The sequence below is a fragment of the Rhea americana genome, unplaced genomic scaffold (assembly GCF_003343005.1).
Source record: "Rhea americana isolate MKP2758 unplaced genomic scaffold, rheAme1 scaffold_53, whole genome shotgun sequence".
Lineage (NCBI taxonomy): Eukaryota > Metazoa > Chordata > Aves > Rheiformes > Rheidae > Rhea > Rhea americana.
In genome coordinates this window covers 3,615,973-3,634,354 of record NW_028186679.1, presented here as the reverse complement: position 1 = coordinate 3,634,354, position 18,382 = coordinate 3,615,973, and the positions used below count along the sequence as shown (strand labels likewise).

At 34.6% G+C, this 18,382-nt stretch overlaps 1 protein-coding gene across 1 annotated transcript in view; it reads right to left on the bottom strand.

Annotated features, from left to right (window-relative positions):
* DNAJC1 (DnaJ heat shock protein family (Hsp40) member C1) overlaps nt 1-13,376 on the bottom strand; it is a 76,192-nt gene extending 62,816 nt beyond the window's left edge. The window contains exons 1-5 of the mRNA XM_085318325.1: nt 13,362-13,376; nt 7,754-7,855; nt 6,824-6,870; nt 1,340-1,505; nt 348-445 (exon numbers count right to left, since the gene is read on the bottom strand). Coding sequence (XP_085174451.1) covers nt 348-445; nt 1,340-1,505; nt 6,824-6,870; nt 7,754-7,855; nt 13,362-13,376 — 428 coding nt within the window. The remainder of the gene's footprint in view (nt 1-347; nt 446-1,339; nt 1,506-6,823; nt 6,871-7,753; nt 7,856-13,361) is intronic.
* Nucleotides 13,377-18,382: the final 5,006 nt, after the last annotated feature.

Sequence of the window (18,382 nt, the reverse complement as noted above, 5' to 3'; positions counted from 1 at the left end):
TTTGTTAGTTGTAATCAATGGCAAAGCTGCAAAGACAGAAGAAGCTGTAAAACCTTTCAAAAAAACCCAATTTGTACAGATAATATACCCTTCTACTAGCAAGGTATCATTAGTTCAGTCTCAATTTTTTATTTATTATTGATCTGCAGAATAAACACCACACTTTTATTTACAAATCAGAAACTGAAAACACATCTACACTGTCACACCTGGTATCAGCAATGGTTATTACCACAAATAAAAATATTTTTCTCAAAAGAATATTTGACAGATTCAAGGAGAAAATGATAGAATTAGATCAGTAGCTGATAAAATGTTTAAAAATAGAGAAGACAAATTCTTCCCACCTTTCATTTTTGTCAAGAGTAGCAAGTTTGGCTTCTTCTGTACTCCTGCCTCCTGTTTTTTTCTTCTTCTCCCTCTTTTTTCTGCTAAGTAGTTCATCCTTGGTGGAGAAAAAACTACGGTTACAGATTATCATTAACATGTAAACCACAAATGTTACTGGGACTCTTCTGTGAAGGGTAAACATTAGAGCAGCATTTATGCAAATGCATCTAGGGGTCCTACATGATTAAGTAAAATGATCTATCTTAACAATAACTGTTGCCATGGCATCCAGTCTTTAAACACACATGAAGTCCAGTTCTGTCAGTCATGTGTATCTCCATAGCAATCAAAGTTTTCTAAGAGGAGAAAGCATTCAACTTGCCTCCTTTCTCATTCATCAACTTTAATAATGCAGTGGAAAAAATAAAAAAGTAAATAGATGCTAATATATGAATATTTTTCAAGTTATGCTTAAGCTTTTTTTAGTCTATTAAATGTGAGAGATTTATACAGTGAAAATAAAAAAATTGAACAGTGTGGTTTTAGATTGCTTACCAATATCTATCCTGTGAACAAAAATCCAACACAAAAAAGCATTTAGATATGAACAAAGGCAAAGCAAGTATTATTACTAAACAAATAAAAAAGATTATTTTTAAATAAAATTCAGGAAAACCATAAAAATGACTACAGTAACATGTGATTCAGCTTCAACAGATGATAGACGAGTATTTAATCCTATTCCTTCTTCCAATTAAAAAACAAAGGACTATCTCTTGCTATTTATTAACAAGTCTAGAAAGCAGATGAAGTTGTTTTTAGATTACAATTTCTGATTTTTTGAATATCTTATTCTATAATCATCACCATTTTAAATGTAACCATTTTAAAATATGAAAAATCCAAATTCAAAGCAAGGGAGGCAGTAGAGACCCCTATAATATGCAAACTTCTGCAGGAAATTCAATACTAATAATTGAAGCAAGTTTGATTTATTACCAATACTTACCAGCTGTTTTTCCAGGTAGATTGACCAAACCACAGCATAATGACCCACTGTGAGTATAATGAACAGGAGTAATGCCAGCTCAGCATTGCTCATTTTTCTCACCCGCCTGTAGTAGAATACAGGCTGTCGCCAATCTGGTAGTCCATTGATCAGAATATCATCATACCTACAGTAGCAAATATAACAGACTTTCATGGAGAGCTTAAAATGAATTAAGCCAAACCACCTAATCACAAAACAAACAATATCCACAGACTGCTTGAATAACTTACACACGCGCACGCACACACACACAGTTATTCGTTTTTTGGTTTTTTTTTTGTTTTGTTTTGTTTTTTTTTTAAACAGCAATACATTGCTTTATCAACTGGTAGGCTTGGACCTGAAAACAAATAGAATTCCAAACCACACGTTGTAGAAATTTATCTAGTCTTGTGCAGAAAAAGTAATAATCCAATTGCTCCTGCAGCACTGCAGCTGATTCACTTGTGCACATTTCTACAACTCTATTATTTCATGTGTTCTACCTGCCTGTCTAGCAGTGGTCAGGTCTCCATCACAGAAGTAAATAACAAAAACTATTTCATGCAAAGCAGCAAGGAACAGTCTCAAATACTGTAAATCTTTTTTTTTCTTCCTCTTTTCCAAATTAAAAGCACAAGAGCTGGGGGAGGGTAGAGTTATCTTCACTTTTGTTTTGGTCTAGAAGTATTATATCTATTAGGCAAAAATGCTGGCAGAATTAATACACATTCTGTAGTCAAATATTAAATGAAGTTAAGGCTTGATAATAATGTTAGAAAACAAGGTTCACCACAGCTAGACTATTTTGATTTTCTATTTGAAAAGCTGTCTCCAGATTCAATCTATTTTAATATTGCTTAAATGTACTAGCTTTACTGTCTGTATAAAAACCATTTTTACAAGCATATGCAAGCTCTTCCCCAACACAAACTTCTTAAAGTATCTTAGTATGTCTATAGCATCTACTTTTATTTATTGCACATTAATGCCATCAACTGAAAAAAAAGATTTACAGAGTCTGGCAAGACTTACCTTCTTTTTAGTTAAGTTCTAAGAGTAAAGTTTCAAACAAAAATCTATAAAGTAAACTGAATAAACCTGCGTGTTCCAAGATGCACAACCTGTTAATCTGAAATTCAACACAACTCATTACATATTCTAATCACACCTTTTCCAGAATTAAATCTGCACTGAAAGGCCTAATTTGGTGCAACACATTGACCAAAATATTTTAATTAAAAATATTCTGAGTTAGTCGCAGGCCTAATTACAGGAATAGAAATAGGGCCTATATTGTCATGCAGGTCAGTAGAACTCAGTAGTAGGTTTTTCTCAAGTAAATTGACCGATCCAGGAATAATAGCGCAGCTGCTAAACTGCCAGTCTTGACATGTAAATCAATTTAAATGCAACAACTGCACTAGCTACTTTGATAGTTATTAAATTGATACCTTGGAGATGTACTAAAAAAAATTTCACAATCAAATTCATTTTTAAGCAAAAAAAAAAAGAGGCAACGGTTTTAAATAAAGAATATAYTTTAACTCAACACATCTAGAAAACCTGACTTCTGATAAAACATTCATTTAAGTTGGCGAATGTTGCTAGATTATTTCTAGGTAAAATACTTAACACTCGTCAAGACTCTGCTGYGTTCTGAATGGTACCTTAAGTAAAATTCATCTTATGGAATTAAATTTTCCATGATGATTAGAAGAATGCAAAGATCATTATCCATTAGTGTAAGTTTCAATGTAATAATTTTTCGTTTCCCAACAAGTCAGAATGAAGCAACTACTGATGCCTTAACACAAACTATTTGCACCAAAAAATTGGTTAGCATGTTTTTTCAAAACAAAAACTTTTTCTTAATTATATTTTCTGTAAGTACTTTGTTTCAGGAGGAATAAAGTACAAGTATTAGCATTTAATCTAAAAAAATACTGTATTTTCTGACTATTTTAGAGTTAGAAAAAATTTTATAGAAACCRAACATTTTAATAAATTAAGTTGATACAAGATTTCACAAAAGTGAAAGGTATGCTTTTCTGATGAAAGCTTCAGAGAAATACAGAATATCTATCCTGATACAGAATATCAGGAAAGAACAATTTTCTGCAATATTATTATAAATTTATTAGTTGTCTTTCTTGCACAATAAGGAATTTTAATTGAGATGCTGAAAATCTGGCTACTGATTAAATAAGGTCCATATAGCCTAATGGAAAAAATTTAGTATTACTTTAAACAGGATTGGAAAACAAAATGTTTGGCAAGCACCTTCTATTGCAAATTATCTTTTAAGAAAAAATAAATTAAGACAGCAGAATCTCTTGCATTAAACACTTTAAACAGCACTCTGTATTTACTAGGCTATGTCTGCTGTTCTGAACAACAGTCTCCAAGGATTAAGTCTCAGAATCAATGCTCTATTGATTTTACTATCAATGAGCATTATGGCTCACACGACTGGCCATTTTAAGGGAAGATAGCTTCTATTATAACCCACTTTTTAGAATATATACTGTTAAAAGATAAATCACTGCTTTCAATAGTAATTAAGCTCCCTACTTGAAAAATAAAGATATCAATGATTTTTAGTTTTTTAACTGGAAAATGATCCTACTGAAACTCTTGATTTCCACATCTAGGATGATGTTTAATTAAAAGTATGCATATTTCCCATTAAATAATTTCTTTATAAAAATCTATATTAAGTTAATTCATATGCAGCAAGAACTACATTCAAAATTTAATTATAAAGCATTCTTGTTCTACTAACCTACTCGCTGCTCTATATAAAAAAAAAAAATACTAAACTGAGAAGGAAAAATCTGCAGTATTTTTTTTCTTAGCCATATGTACACAGAATGCARCAAATATTTGACATATCAGCATGCCCATCAGTGGTTTCTGAAATGTAGCAGTCTGAAAGCTAAAAGCCCCCAAAGAACCACTACAGAAACAACGGTCCCAACCATTTAACTAAATCTTTTTTAAAATTCAGGGTATTACACAAGGCTAGTTAGTAACCAATTGCAAGAATATTAAAATTTCAATCTTCTGTGAAGTTTCATAGGACAGTTTTAGAGCTCTTTGAAAGTTCTATTATATTGCAAGAAAAAATCCATTAACTGTAACAGCTAATTAAAGTACAATCCATTTTAATATAATTTACTTTTCCCTTTAAGACCACCACTGTATTTCATATTTCAAGTTATTTCAGAGATCTGATACAGTTTATAAAAGATGTCAAGCTTGAATTAATGAGATCTATTCTGAACTACAGGAAGACTTTGCTGGCGTTTTTTATTTTTCTTCAAGCTGTCAAAGACATCCAGTGCAACATCAGCCAGAACAATATATACTTCCTATGTCCTATGAATATAGTCATTTAATTATAATGATAGCTAAGATAAACACCTTTCTTATACTAAACAAGCATATCTTGATTCATTTACAAATGCTTCCCGTAATCAAGTCCACATTGTTACAGGGGACAAGGCCTTGCAGGTAAAATGCTCCTTAAAATGGTAACAAGCAATGAAATTAAAGTCTGAGATATTTGCTTAATTACAATTAAGAAAAATATGTAAAATTATCTACCTTTTCATAAATTAAAAATAATCAAAAAGTAACAAAATATGTCATCATCAAGTTGATTTGTCAACAAATACCTAAAAGTGATGCGTATTTCAGGAAATGCACCCATCTCTACGTACCTTGGAAATAAACTCTTCTACAGAACTTCATATACTCTACTATGGATACTGAACTTTAAACATTAAATCAACACTGCATGCATGTTTAATGTTAGAATATTCTAATTTTTTTGATTACCTAGTGAGTGAGAGGTATTAACATGGCAATACTGCTATACTTCACAATCAACTATATACCTTTCTCAAAGAGGGTAAGACTGAGCTGGTAAGCCCCAAGGAACACAGGGTGCCCTGTAGTTTCTCCCCAGTGCACAGGGAGAAGAGTGAACTGTGAGCCTCTGCCACTAGGCTCATCAGCTCATGCAGTGCTTTTGGTCTCGTATAACCATTTTCAGCAACCACAGTAGGAAGATCCCAGAATGAAACCCCTCGCTGCCTCCTTTCCCTTGCCACACGGTCACAAGGTTTGCTGGAGGAGAAACATTCCTGCCAGGGGAGCAACTCCTACTATGCTTAGTTAAGGACATGACATAGCAATGTCCTACAGGATAAGGAAACAAACCCCCTCTTTTCACATTCAGAGTTTAAAAGTTTTGACTGTGTAATAAATACGATCAATAAAGGTTTTCTGAAAGAAAAGAGACCGTGCAATTAATTATGCAACTCTACACATGGCGTATTATCTGCAGAAAATTCTCTGAAGGTAAACCCTATTTAATCAACCACAGAAGCTGCACCAACCACACACCCATACTGWGCAAGAGAAATGCAACAGATACTGTCTAGGTATATAAAAGCTATGGATAGCAAAACCAATCTAGACTAGAACAACTGACTGTAGATTTAACTTCCCATTTGCAATTATCGTGTTACACTCATTAACAGTTATTTCCTCAAACAAACTGGCTAAGTAAGTAACTGTCATAATGTATAGAAAAGGCTTTAAAAAAACAATTTTAACAAGCTTCTGCAGGATAAAAGCTACTATTATAGAGGTAATTCCTAGAAGTTTCATGATAGAACTGATATCAAGAAAGGTCATATCAAAAAGCATATTTTAAACAAGGTTACCAACAAGAAGGTGGGAAAACTTGTGGTATAAATCACTCTAAGTGGTCTGAAACCATTCAACTAACAACATTTTAACTTTCCTTAAGTAGAGTAGAAATGCACACTAACATTCCCCATTGAAAGGTATAATTAAGAACCAAACAAAAATAAAACACAAATTTCCAAAAGCACTTCTAAGTACATTTCCATGACACTTCAACAGAGGATTATCAAAATGCAGATAATCTGTACTATAAAACCTGGACTCTTGCCAAGACATCTACAAAGCCAAAAACCCTTCAAGAAATGTCTTGTGAAAGACTTATAAGGCAAAAGATGTTTTAATGAAACTCCAACCTAAAAGCATAACTTCCATYGCCATGGCCCAGTTATCCTGACAATCATTAGCTTAAGTGGACGTCTTTAAAAAAAGTGTGCGTGTGTGGTACACACACTTCCAGAAAGCAGATCAACCACAGATTTTTATTCCTTAATTCTATCCCATTCACATATTGCTGGATCTGCTGCCAGGGCAACTATCAACTATTAATAAACATAATGCTATCTGGATACTACTAAATCAGCATCTACAATATTATAGATATGTTCGAAAGAAAAACAACAAAATAATCAGAATAAAAATTGTTAAAGGTGGCATACACTGGAAAAAAACCTTAAATTTCACACATCATCACTAGCATAAGCGATCACTTTTTTTTTTTTTAAGAACCTATGTAAATTAACTCACCTCTGCCTCCTTTCTTCATCCTTTAAAACCTCATAGATAGCCACCAACTAAAACAAAAACACAGAAAGAACCACAAAAGGTTTACTTTAGTAAATTTGAATTTTTAAAATTTGAGTAGTAGTATCATACTGTATGATACAATTACTGTGATACAAATATATTTATCATATATTTGCCAAAATACATTCTTAAGTCCTTTCCCACATTTAGTTTTCCCCACAATACYAGGGAATAAGCTCACCAAGGATGGTAGGGGGAAAGTGGCATAACTGTACAGAAACCAGGCAAGTTTTTACAAAACACATTCCACCCCTCCACACATATCTTCCTCAGACTCTGAGACCTGTCTCAGTTACAGCTTAAAAAAAGGCATCATTTGTTTCATTCTAAAAATCTTACTAAAACTATATTACCAAAAGCCAATGTTTGCTCACCAGAAGCATATTATTAAGTGGTAGACCTAATTATAACAGTCTCATGGTTTTGCTCTACAAGGATTCAGAAGAGGAAAACATTCAAGAACTAAAATGAATTATTTTCATTAAATCATGACTACAATAATTTCCGATCATGTTTCAATGCAGGTAGTTTTTCATTTCTTTCAAAAATACAATTATAAACAATCCTCAGGAAAAAAAATAAAACAAATGTTTTCCTCATAAAAGCATACATCTAAGTATTTCAATCTGTTCAAATTTTTTTAATACACAAATAGTTAAATACTAAATCCAAGTTATTAAACAAGTTAAAAAATTTACAACTCTCAGAAGTAATCTAGCTGTAACAGGAAATACATAATTCAATGTTCAACTTTTCCATCATTTCAAAGGTGTATCCTCAATTCTTGATGAAAACACATCATTATAAACATATCTGATACTGTTTTTCATAAACTTCTATCACACATAACTTTTATTATGTTGTACTTACTTGTCTAAACTGCATTTCTGCATTTTCATCTTTATTCTTGTCTGGGTGTAAAATTAGTGAAAGCTTTCGATACGCTTTCCGAATGTCCGCAGATGAGGCATCCTTAAAAAGGGAAACAAAGCAAAACATCAGAAACAAATTCCCAGAAGTTTGTTAACGGCTGAAGACAACCAGCCAAGCACAGGAACCAAATCAATGTAATCCGAGAAGTCTAACAACCAAACCCTGCCACTAGCCTGACCCACAGGACGGAACAATCATTTAGTCCAATTCACTCTCATCATGACTTCCTTCATTATCATACACTCACTGCAACGATATTTGCTAAAACTTTGAAATTTAAAAATCTAACTTAAGATTAACCAATGTACCTTCTGTACCAATTGAAAGTTCATATAAAAATTGAGAACTATTATGTATGCACGTCTTCAAAGAAGTCATCATTTCTCCAAATTACCATGCTCAGTTTTGTAAACTCAATACTTGCTATGAACTATGCCCTTATTAATATTTGCATGTAATTCAGTGCTCACAGGACTTTCATTCAACTTCAGTTTCACCATGTCTTTAAAAAAAAGTATTAAGGTAGTTTCAAATTGCAGTCTTGAAGCTATATTGTAGCACTAACATCTATCTATATCTGAAAAATGATAAAAGATGCCAGCATTTTGAGAAAAAAACCACAATGTAGAATGCATCAATAATGCACCAAATCAGCTGCACAATGCACAAACTTCTGAATTAATGATTGCCATTTAGCAGGTGCTATAAAGATCATCGTAACAGAAAGATCTCGAGATACATTAAATAGGATATAAGCGTTACGCTCACTAAAAGATCCACAAAGTATCACATTTAAACACAACTTTTTGGCTTTTATATAAAACCCCCATGGCAACATTTTAAAAATAAAGTATATATCTGTCCAGTTTAAATTCTTGGGATTTTTTAACATACAAAAATATATATTCTCTCAAAATTATAATGTCAATAGGTTAAAAAAAAAACAAAAACAGAGCTGAACTAGCTGTGATAGGAACAGAGCTGAAATAAGATAATAATTAATGCAATACTGTAATTAATCTGTCAGGCTTTTTATTGCAAATCATTATTTTCGTTTGAAAAATTTCACTTGTAGAACATGAGTCTATAATAATGTATACGAGTTGGCCAGCAGTTAATATTAGAGACAGATTTTGGAAGACTGGGGGAAAGGCAAAGTAGAAAGTGAGAGAAGATGTAGAGTTTGAGAACATTCAACTATGAAATGATACTTCACAGAAGTTGGTATTATCCCCTAATGCAAGACCAAAATTTCTCTAGGCTCTTGTCTATAGACAGAAATTGATTCAATTACTTACAGGAAAGACTGCTTTTGAAAAGACATGCCCATTTCTTTTCATTTTTTTTATTTTCCAATACCTACTTCTAAGGCATGTCCACATAAAAGCAGAATCCCACTAGTTAAGTACCAGCTTGTTCCCATCTTTGTTACTATCAGTGAGTCATTTCATATAGTTGTGTTTTAGTGGTTTATTTTTAATTGTTAGTTAATGGGTAGGAAGAAGCAATGTGACTAAATATCTATTCTAAGCAAAAGAAATGTTAAATCCTTGAGATGCAAACTTAATAGAACTACACAAAGTAAGTGGGAAAACAAAGTTTTAAAATTAGGGATTGAGACCACAACATAATCAAGAAAAGAGTACCTCCATATTGTGCATACAGGATAAACTGCAGCTTATTCCTTTTCCACCRTATGTTTTGATGTGCTTTGTATTATTTTTGGAACACGTCGAATGAACAGTTAAAGACCCAATTAAAACATTTGAAAGATTTGTCTGCCAATATTCTTCCAGTCACTTCAGGTAACAAAGAAGAAAAAAGTTGGTGTTTTGAGTAGTATTTGGAGGACCTGAGTTTCACTTAGGAGCAGAACAATTAGATAAATTTCTTTAGCAGCACACAAGATAGTCATCCTGTTCCACGCTCGAGCAAAACAAGAGGTCAAGTCAACTATGAAGGAATTTCATTGCTTCATCTTGAGAAGATGAGGAAAAAAGTTATCAATTTACAAAAACGTGCATCTTAAGTACTAGAAATAATTTAAAGGTCGTTTTGTTTGCCCTCATCTACCAACCTAGACAGCCACTCCATCAATGATGTGGGCTTGCCTTCAATACAAAAACACAACACTTGAACACAGTTGCAGCAAATAAAAATCAAGGAAGAGTTTACTGGCCATGGTTTCAGCTAAACCACAAAAATTATCTTTATTAACATATCAGCTAATAGTAATTAAGCCCCAAAAGTTTTAAAAGGAGAAAACAAAAGCACTATGTAATCAAATATGGGATCCTGTTGTAAAGGATGTAATCACAATTGGTCTGTATCAATATCAAAAGAAATGCTATCAAAAGAAATTCTTTCAACAGGGTCAAACACAACACAGAAAAGCGTTGACTGTCTTTCAAAAAAAGGAAGTCCCAAAGATTTTGTTCATTAATGCTAACTACAGATAATGTTGAACATCTTCAGGAAAGGTTCTAGATCTTTTAAGAGCTGTCCTCAATGGCTTTAGATGTGCAAAGCATTATTAAAAAAAAAAAAAAGCTTACCATCACTATAGGGCTTACTAGCAGTGTATGGCCCTAAATAKGCTACAAATAATTATCATTTCAAACAAATATAGAAATTTCTACCATATTCGTGTCAGCAGTTTGAAGAGTCTTTCATTTATAGAAGCTGGCCACCTTCCATAAAGGTTGAGCAACACTGAGCTGAAGAATCAATGTTTTCTACAAACTAGAGTATTTCATACACTAGGGCAAAGATTCAAAGATTAGGGGAAAAATGCCACAACCACATTAAGTTTTTTGTTTGTTTTAAAGATAAAGCTCTGAAGACTACCTGGATAGCTTCTTTTACATTTCAGAAACTGCAATCTCAGCTACGCCTAAGGAGGAAAAAACCCAACTCTGCACAGGCATACCACTCAACAGCAAAAGCACCTGGTAGTATTACAGACAGCTAGCGCACTGATTCTTCCACATCGTACTTGAGGTTGGCAAGTAGATTTTGCCACTGATTAAGTCAACAGAGTCCATCGCACTGTCTCCCTCATGTGGATACAAACATCAAAAGCACCGCACCAGGCCCTGATAACCACCTTTTCAAAGCAATGGTGCACTGCAGCACTGCCAAGGTTGAGTTTCTCTTCACATCCGTTTCCTGTCACAGGGATCTTACTGGTTAAGTGCTGCTCTCGCTGCAACGACCGCAGGCACCTCTCTGATCAGCATCTAATCCCAGTTTCATCAGATTCCTACACCGCTACTCAAGAGGAGAATAGGTAATCCTACATCACCTATAAAAGATAATGCAAAATGAATGCTCTAAGCTAATGTAAAAACTGCTCAGCTGTCAGATGCATAGCTGGGAAAAAAAACACCTAGTAGACAAGTTAACGGAGGAAAAGGTATTTTATGCTAGAATTAGTTCTCAGATACACCAAACAAGTTGTCTATATTTAGCCTCTTATGCATGCAAATATATGCAACTATTCTTATGGGAATTTTTTAATTACCGACACTTTATTGAACAAATAACGTTTCCATGCGTTTAGTTACAGGACCTCTATGTGGAAGTTAACAGTTTATCTTCTACATTTTTTAGTATAAGCCTTTACACTGTACAAGSCAGTATTTTAACACAGAGACGAATTTACTATTTAAAGCAATCAACAGTATGATAAAAGTTAAATACATTTTTTAAGGTAGTCTGTTGGAATTTTTATTCTTTTTTCTGTCAGGACCATGATACATATCAGATTCCCAGGATGAGGAAAACAGGAAGTATACTTCTCCCTATTTAAGCTATTTATTTTTTGCAGCTTGTTCAACTCAGATGATGGCAAATATATGACTAAATTTATGTTACTCAGCATCATTTTCATATTCTCCAGTATTGCCAAGAAGAGATGCATCATTAGATTACAAACATATAAGAAGGAGAAACAAAGAAATAAGGAGAAACAAAGACATGATTTTTTTTGTCACTACTGATAACAGATAAAAAAATAATGGAAATAGGCATTTGCTGTCCCTCTTTTTCTTTCTGTCTAAGAAATTGTTGCTTTAAATGCATAGAAGTTAAAGATTCAAATTTGGCCTCTTCCTGCATCTATACAAATTTAGAGTCTCATCTGCAGAGTTCACTTCCACCTTTACAATAAATAGAAAAGCTAATGTATTACAGTACAACTACATCACTCCATTGCCTTCTATTCCTACCGTAACTATGATTACTAATGAACCTTAAAAAAGAAACTAAACACACTCATTGTGGTCCCAAGACAATTCTTGGTGAACACATAACATATCAGATATTGCCATAGGCAAACACTGATTAGGTCAAGGGGAAAAAAAATAATCAATGTCTACATAGTTTTCACTTACCAACATATACAATTCAAAACCTAAATTGTTCCCTTGAGTGCAATGCAGTTATACAACAAGACTTAGTTACTTACAATTTAGCAACTGCTTCTAACACAGGAAATGTGCTCAATTCATCTTGGGTTTTAAATATGCCTGCTAATGTCTTTAAATAGGTGGCATTATCTTTATTAGCAATAGGAAGGCATGTGGTCCAGAGGATGCTGATAAAAGTCAGATTTCTCTTCATTTGCTGTTTGTCCAATTGCTTGTTAAGGAGTGAAAAGAGAATGATACCAGTAAGTTTATTTCAATTATAGTGCTGATGAATGCCTGTGTAGAATTTTCACCAATGAATATAACTGAAGTTACATAGCAACCCAAAATGGCAACTGTATAGAGCACTAGATCCAATAGATCCACAACAATTGTATTTGAAGCATGAATCTTACACTCGTAAAACTTCATTGCTGGCAGGCCTTCATAGGACATGAAACCTAAAAGCCTTTTTGAGCCTTCCCAAATTACAGTCACATTTGTAGAACTGTTGTTGTGTTTAGGTTTTTAGATCAAGAGTAATTTAGATTCATGTGGTTTTATCAAAATTTTCCATTTTGTGTAGAATAAGCTTAAAACTACTTTCTTTTTGGCAACCATCTGGTATACAAGTTGAAGCATAACCATACAGGAAGGAAAAAAAAGGAGACTTTGTAAATTTACAATTCTATATTTTTCTTCCGCGATTTGAAACTGCAGGGTACACAGTCTGTCCCACAGAAATTCACAAAACAAGCACAGGTAGATAAGCAGACAGAAGCTACAGCTGCTTCTTGCACACCTTGCCAGTAGTGTGTAATAACTTACTCACACATCCTTTGCATGAGAAGTCCGCACAGAACTACTATCTGTATGTGCCGATGCTCAGGCAGATGTGCCTGTAGGCCAATAATTAAAACATCCATTTACTGTCCTCATTCCTCAAGCAGCACAAAGGAACCTAAGTGTGACCCTTCCTAAATGCATCGGGGGACAGAAGAGCAACATGCTGCTCCATAGCCCTGCCTAGGTAATTCTTAGGGCTGAAAACACAGCTGCAGCTCTCCTTCTAACCCTCTTCTCATCCCATTTTGGTTCTGAACAGGCTGGCACAGCTCTCTCCAGCAGAGACCTACCTGCTCGAAGGCCATTCTGACTCTGCAAGCTTACCACAGAAACTACATAATTCAATGCCTTGCATTCACCCTAGACTTTGTATTACATTTTTTGATATAAAAATTTTTATGAAATGTGACTTCAAAAAAAATACATATATATATTCCCACCATCAGTACCAATAGCCTTAAATTTTACAATACACACATTTGGTGCAAAATCACAAGCATCTGGAATTTTCCTCAAACACCTTCCTTTTCTGAAAGTAATTTCCCTAAAGAAAAAAAGTCACACCTGCATGCCTTGTTTCTGCACACAATCGTTCAATGACACCAGGAGGAAAAGCAGCCGCCACATAAYGCAGACTTAACCACGTAGTCCTCTAGCATCAACAACAGCACAAGACAAGGAAATAAATGAAACTTCACCCACATCATTCCTGAATTTCCCTCACTAAGTGTATCCACTCCAACCTGGTCCTAATCTGAAGTATTGTGAACAAAAGTTTCAAGCGGTACACCTGAGTTTGCCAAGTTTGCATTTGGAAAAACATCTAAGAGGGAAGCAGAGTCCTAYGGCAAATTCCAGGGGTGGGAAGGAGCTGCTGGCAATCCTGGAGAACRTCACGCTGCAGAACAAAAGCAAGAGCCTCCCAGAAGACCAAACATTACCTAGGAACAGTTATAGCTAACAGCTGTGAACTGAATTTTGGCTCAAATTTCTTGCTGCTTTTGTTMAATTCACCCTTTATTTTTATTGAACACATTTCTAAGACACCTATCTTTTTTCATGGATGTAAAATGAGTTAAACTTAAATTTGCTGCTTCTCTGCAGATAACAGCGCCGAGCGCAGCCGGGAAGCAGCCCGGATTTGCGGTGCTGCCGAACGAGCCATGCAGCTCTCAGCATTCCACTGATTTACGCAGAATAACAGCACAGCGGGGAAATACGGAGGAACTAAAAATAATGTTAAAAAGGTGTTTTAATGCTTTTTTAGGTCGCTAAATTTTAAAGCAATTCATGAAATGAAAATGAATACAAATCAGCACAATGTATTCCTGCGAGCATCTGATAACTGGCACAATCCCTTAACTGGCATGTTTGTTTCCAGGGGAGTGTGCCAAATGAAAGACGACACTGTTTTCAGCCTCCCATGCCAAATGAAAGAAAATTCTGCTGCCTCATGCTTGAGAAACCAAAAAAGCGTGCTCTCTTCAGTACACGTGCACGATCACACGGGCTTAGGTTTTCTTGACCAGTTTGAACAATATTAATTATATCTAACTTTTTTATTCTGTTAAAACTATTTCAGCCTTTTACCTTTTTATTTAAATGTTAAGWAGYAGATTATTYGGATATGAAAGCGTAGCTTGCCCAAGGGAACAGCACCATGTATAACYAGAAGATGCGACTGAACACCAGCTTTGTATCTGACCGGGATGCAGAGAACACTCATCAACTCTGCCACAGAATTTTCAGAACTGCTCTTTCGCATTTAAAATGGAAAAAGCCAGAGAATAGCAACTGAGAACATTCTTCAAGCCAAAACAGTAGGCAGGATTTTGGGCTAGTCTGTAATGGTTTATTCCCATTTAATTTTTCATTCTGGTATTTCAAAAGGAAGAAACGAGCAAGTATTCTTCACGTCTTCCAAATGTTTTTCCAGGGACTGTGTGTGTGCATGTGTGTGCAGACACACACCATAAGAGGCTGAGGAAGTTATTTTTAGGATGTTATCTTGAAAACTTGCCCTTTGCATCAGAGATTTCCAGCTTACAGCTCTCAAACAAACATACTACCCGCGAGATTTATGTTCCTGCAACATACAGCAAATAAAATTGTTAAAAGGTAAGACCACTGCTTTTACAGTCCAGGTTGGCAGAGAGTGTGTTAAAGTATGACCTCTCCTGCCACACGTTTCTTGCTCAGCACCTTTGCCCCTAGATAGCAAAGGCCAAGGACCCCTATTTTACTAGGGAGTGACACTGTAACTAACCAAGGACAGCTGAACACCACTCACCCAACTTAGAAGCAAAGATTTTTGGGTGCTGTGTCTGGCAAGTCCCAATCCATCCTACCCAATGGCCAAAATAAGCTTTCATTTTTGTATATATATCTATATATCTATCTATCTATCTATCTATATATATATATATATATATATTTTATATATATAGTTTTATTTCTACCTTTCAGCTACAGTATGTTTCCAATCTTCTTTCAAGAAGGTAAAGAATTAAAGGAACTTAGAGAATCAGCAAGGTTAAATCTATAGACCAAGGCCTTTATCCCCTCTACTTCTTACTTACGCTGTCCCCATTACACTTTTCCACCAGAACTGACAATATTGACTCATACTTTCCTATCTATCCTGTCCTTTAAAATAGTCACTTCCTAGATCTCAGTTCTAATGTAATTTTTGGAGGATGATAACAAATGACTACAAATTTATTTATACAGTCTTAAAGAAAACCAAAATAAAACAAACAAAAACTCCACTTCAGTTACTTTCTAATTACCCAATTCCCAAACCATCAGAATTTTGTGCTATCACTTTTAATTAATTAACCCGTAAGCTCTAAAACTATGTAAAACACTTTATATTTTTGATAGGTATTTAATACCCTCCCTTCTGATGTCAAAAATAGGGGGGAAGGGCACATAAGGACAGGATGTAAGATGTACGGCTGAAGAGAGAAGATTATAAAGACACATAAGAAGCCAACAGTCTCCAACAGAAAAGTTTTTAAGATCTACCCGTTACTTTATGCATCAGCACAGCATTTACATGGTAAGTAATCCCCACAGGCAACAACTTTCAGAACAGGCATTAACCATTTATAAGCAGCTTTCTTAGCCCTAGCGGCTGTGAAGGACAGTAATTTACAGGCACATACACCCACGTACATCCATCATATGTATTTTGTACACACACACACATGCACAGATGCACCAATACAAAAACAAATACCTTCCCTCAGCAGTCCTTAATGCTTATACAAGGCTCTAATTTATATTTTTAATTTTGCTCAGCTTCATAAAGCAGTTTAAGAATAGAATTAAAAACTGTTACCAAAACCTGGAAAGGGAAGATAGTAGTCACCTTGACTTATGTAAAGCTTTTAGTGCACAACATTCTTTTAACTAAACGACAAAAACAAGGGTAAGATAGAACTATTCTACTATACTTGCAAAACAAATTGGAAAGAACAAAGATAAGATTGAAGTGTCAAAAATGAAAAGATGTATCAAATAGGATTTTATGAGGTCTGTCCCAGGTCCAATGATACTCAGTATTTTAATGGCAACTTGAATTAGAGAATCCTTATTAAACTGGTAGATAACTGTCACCTAGGAAGATGCTGTCAAATAGAAAAAAAAAATCACAAGGGAAAGAACAACAGTCTACATCTGGACAGAAATCGACTGCATAAATACAGCATGGAAGGAAGCAGTTAGGCAGAAATGTTCTCCACAAGTCCATGCTGTGATGCTGCCTTTCTGCACTACCAACCCACCATGCCATGAGCAGCCAGGCCATTTCGCTTGGCCTCTGCAAGACCTCAGCTGATTACTCTGTCCAGCTCTAAAAAGGTGTTTCTAGAAAGCTGTAAGTTTGTTTGCAAGAACTGCAAAAGAAAGCAACAACTCTGAACAATTAAGAGGCCTAGGAGAAAAAAAGTGACTCATTCAGAAAAACTGAAAAAAACAAGAGTGACTGTTTGGACTAACAAAAATGCAGCTAACTAGGAAGCACATCTTCAAATACATAAAAGGTAGCTTCAAAGAAAAATGGAATAATTGCCTTATCTGATCTATCAAGGCTAAGCAGTAACAGAGTTGAATTATAGTACAGGAAGATTCAGGTTAGATATTAGGAAAACTTTCTGGACGCAGCAAAAGCCTATCGCCAGCACACCCTGCAAAGTCTCTGTTATGAGCAGGTTTTACAAACATTTATCAGGCTTGATTTAGATATAACTGATTCTGCCACAGTAGCGCATAGTAGGTCACTACCTGTCATATATTCTAGGATTCAAATATTCCTTTGATGATCGATTTAATTAATGAATCCCCCTCAAACTGGATTTACCACATCTGTTTATATAATTTGAAAGGTTCTAGCTGACAAAATATTCTTGTCACACTGAAGACAACAGATGCTCACGCTGGAAGATAAGAAAAAAATCAGTGAGATTTTCACAAAATCTAAAATAAGTGGCAAGTATATAAATAACAGGATGTGGCACGTATATAAATAACAGGATGTGACAGGGAACACTTCTTTGCTATGAGTTTATAATCCAATATGGCCCTGTCTGTGACTTGGACAACTAGGCATTATACTTGCTTTTCCTATTATATACCAGTTATTGTGAATTATTTAGTTGTCCTGTAGTGAAATTTCACTAATAACTCTCCCATATAACTTGGATTTAGAATATTTTCTCCACCTGAGTTATCAACTCAGATTACTGAAAGCCTTGAAAGATACCAAGAACAGATACAACTAACAAGGTTTCCTTGAGAATGTTGGAAGAAAAAAATAAGGACTAAACAGTATGAGAAAAAGCAGGCCAGAATTTACACAAAATCCTAAAAAAAACCTTAAAAAAAAACCATCAAAAAATTCTTTTAAAAATGTTCCATATTTGGTTTGCTATAAATATCTGTTTAATTCCTGCAACACAAATGCCTAAATGAGGATATAGTAGAGAGACTGTAGTTAACCATACCATATTGAAAGGCAGAAATGTCATACTTTCTTTGTTTGCAAGAGAAAAAAATCTCTCTCTCTCTCAAAACTCTAGAATTCTGCTTCTTACCTAGTAATATCTTCAATCCTGCTTTTACCATTGTTAACATAGGTTCTATATCATGCTATATTTCCAAAGCAGTGATTTTGTGGAATGTTTTGCAATTTTTGTTAGTTTAAGAATGCCTAAAAATAACCATCCACAAAACCTGAGCTTTGAGATCTAGATTTATCTCAGTCTACAGCCTTTTGGTCACCAGGAGCCTGGAAGACATGAAGGATTTA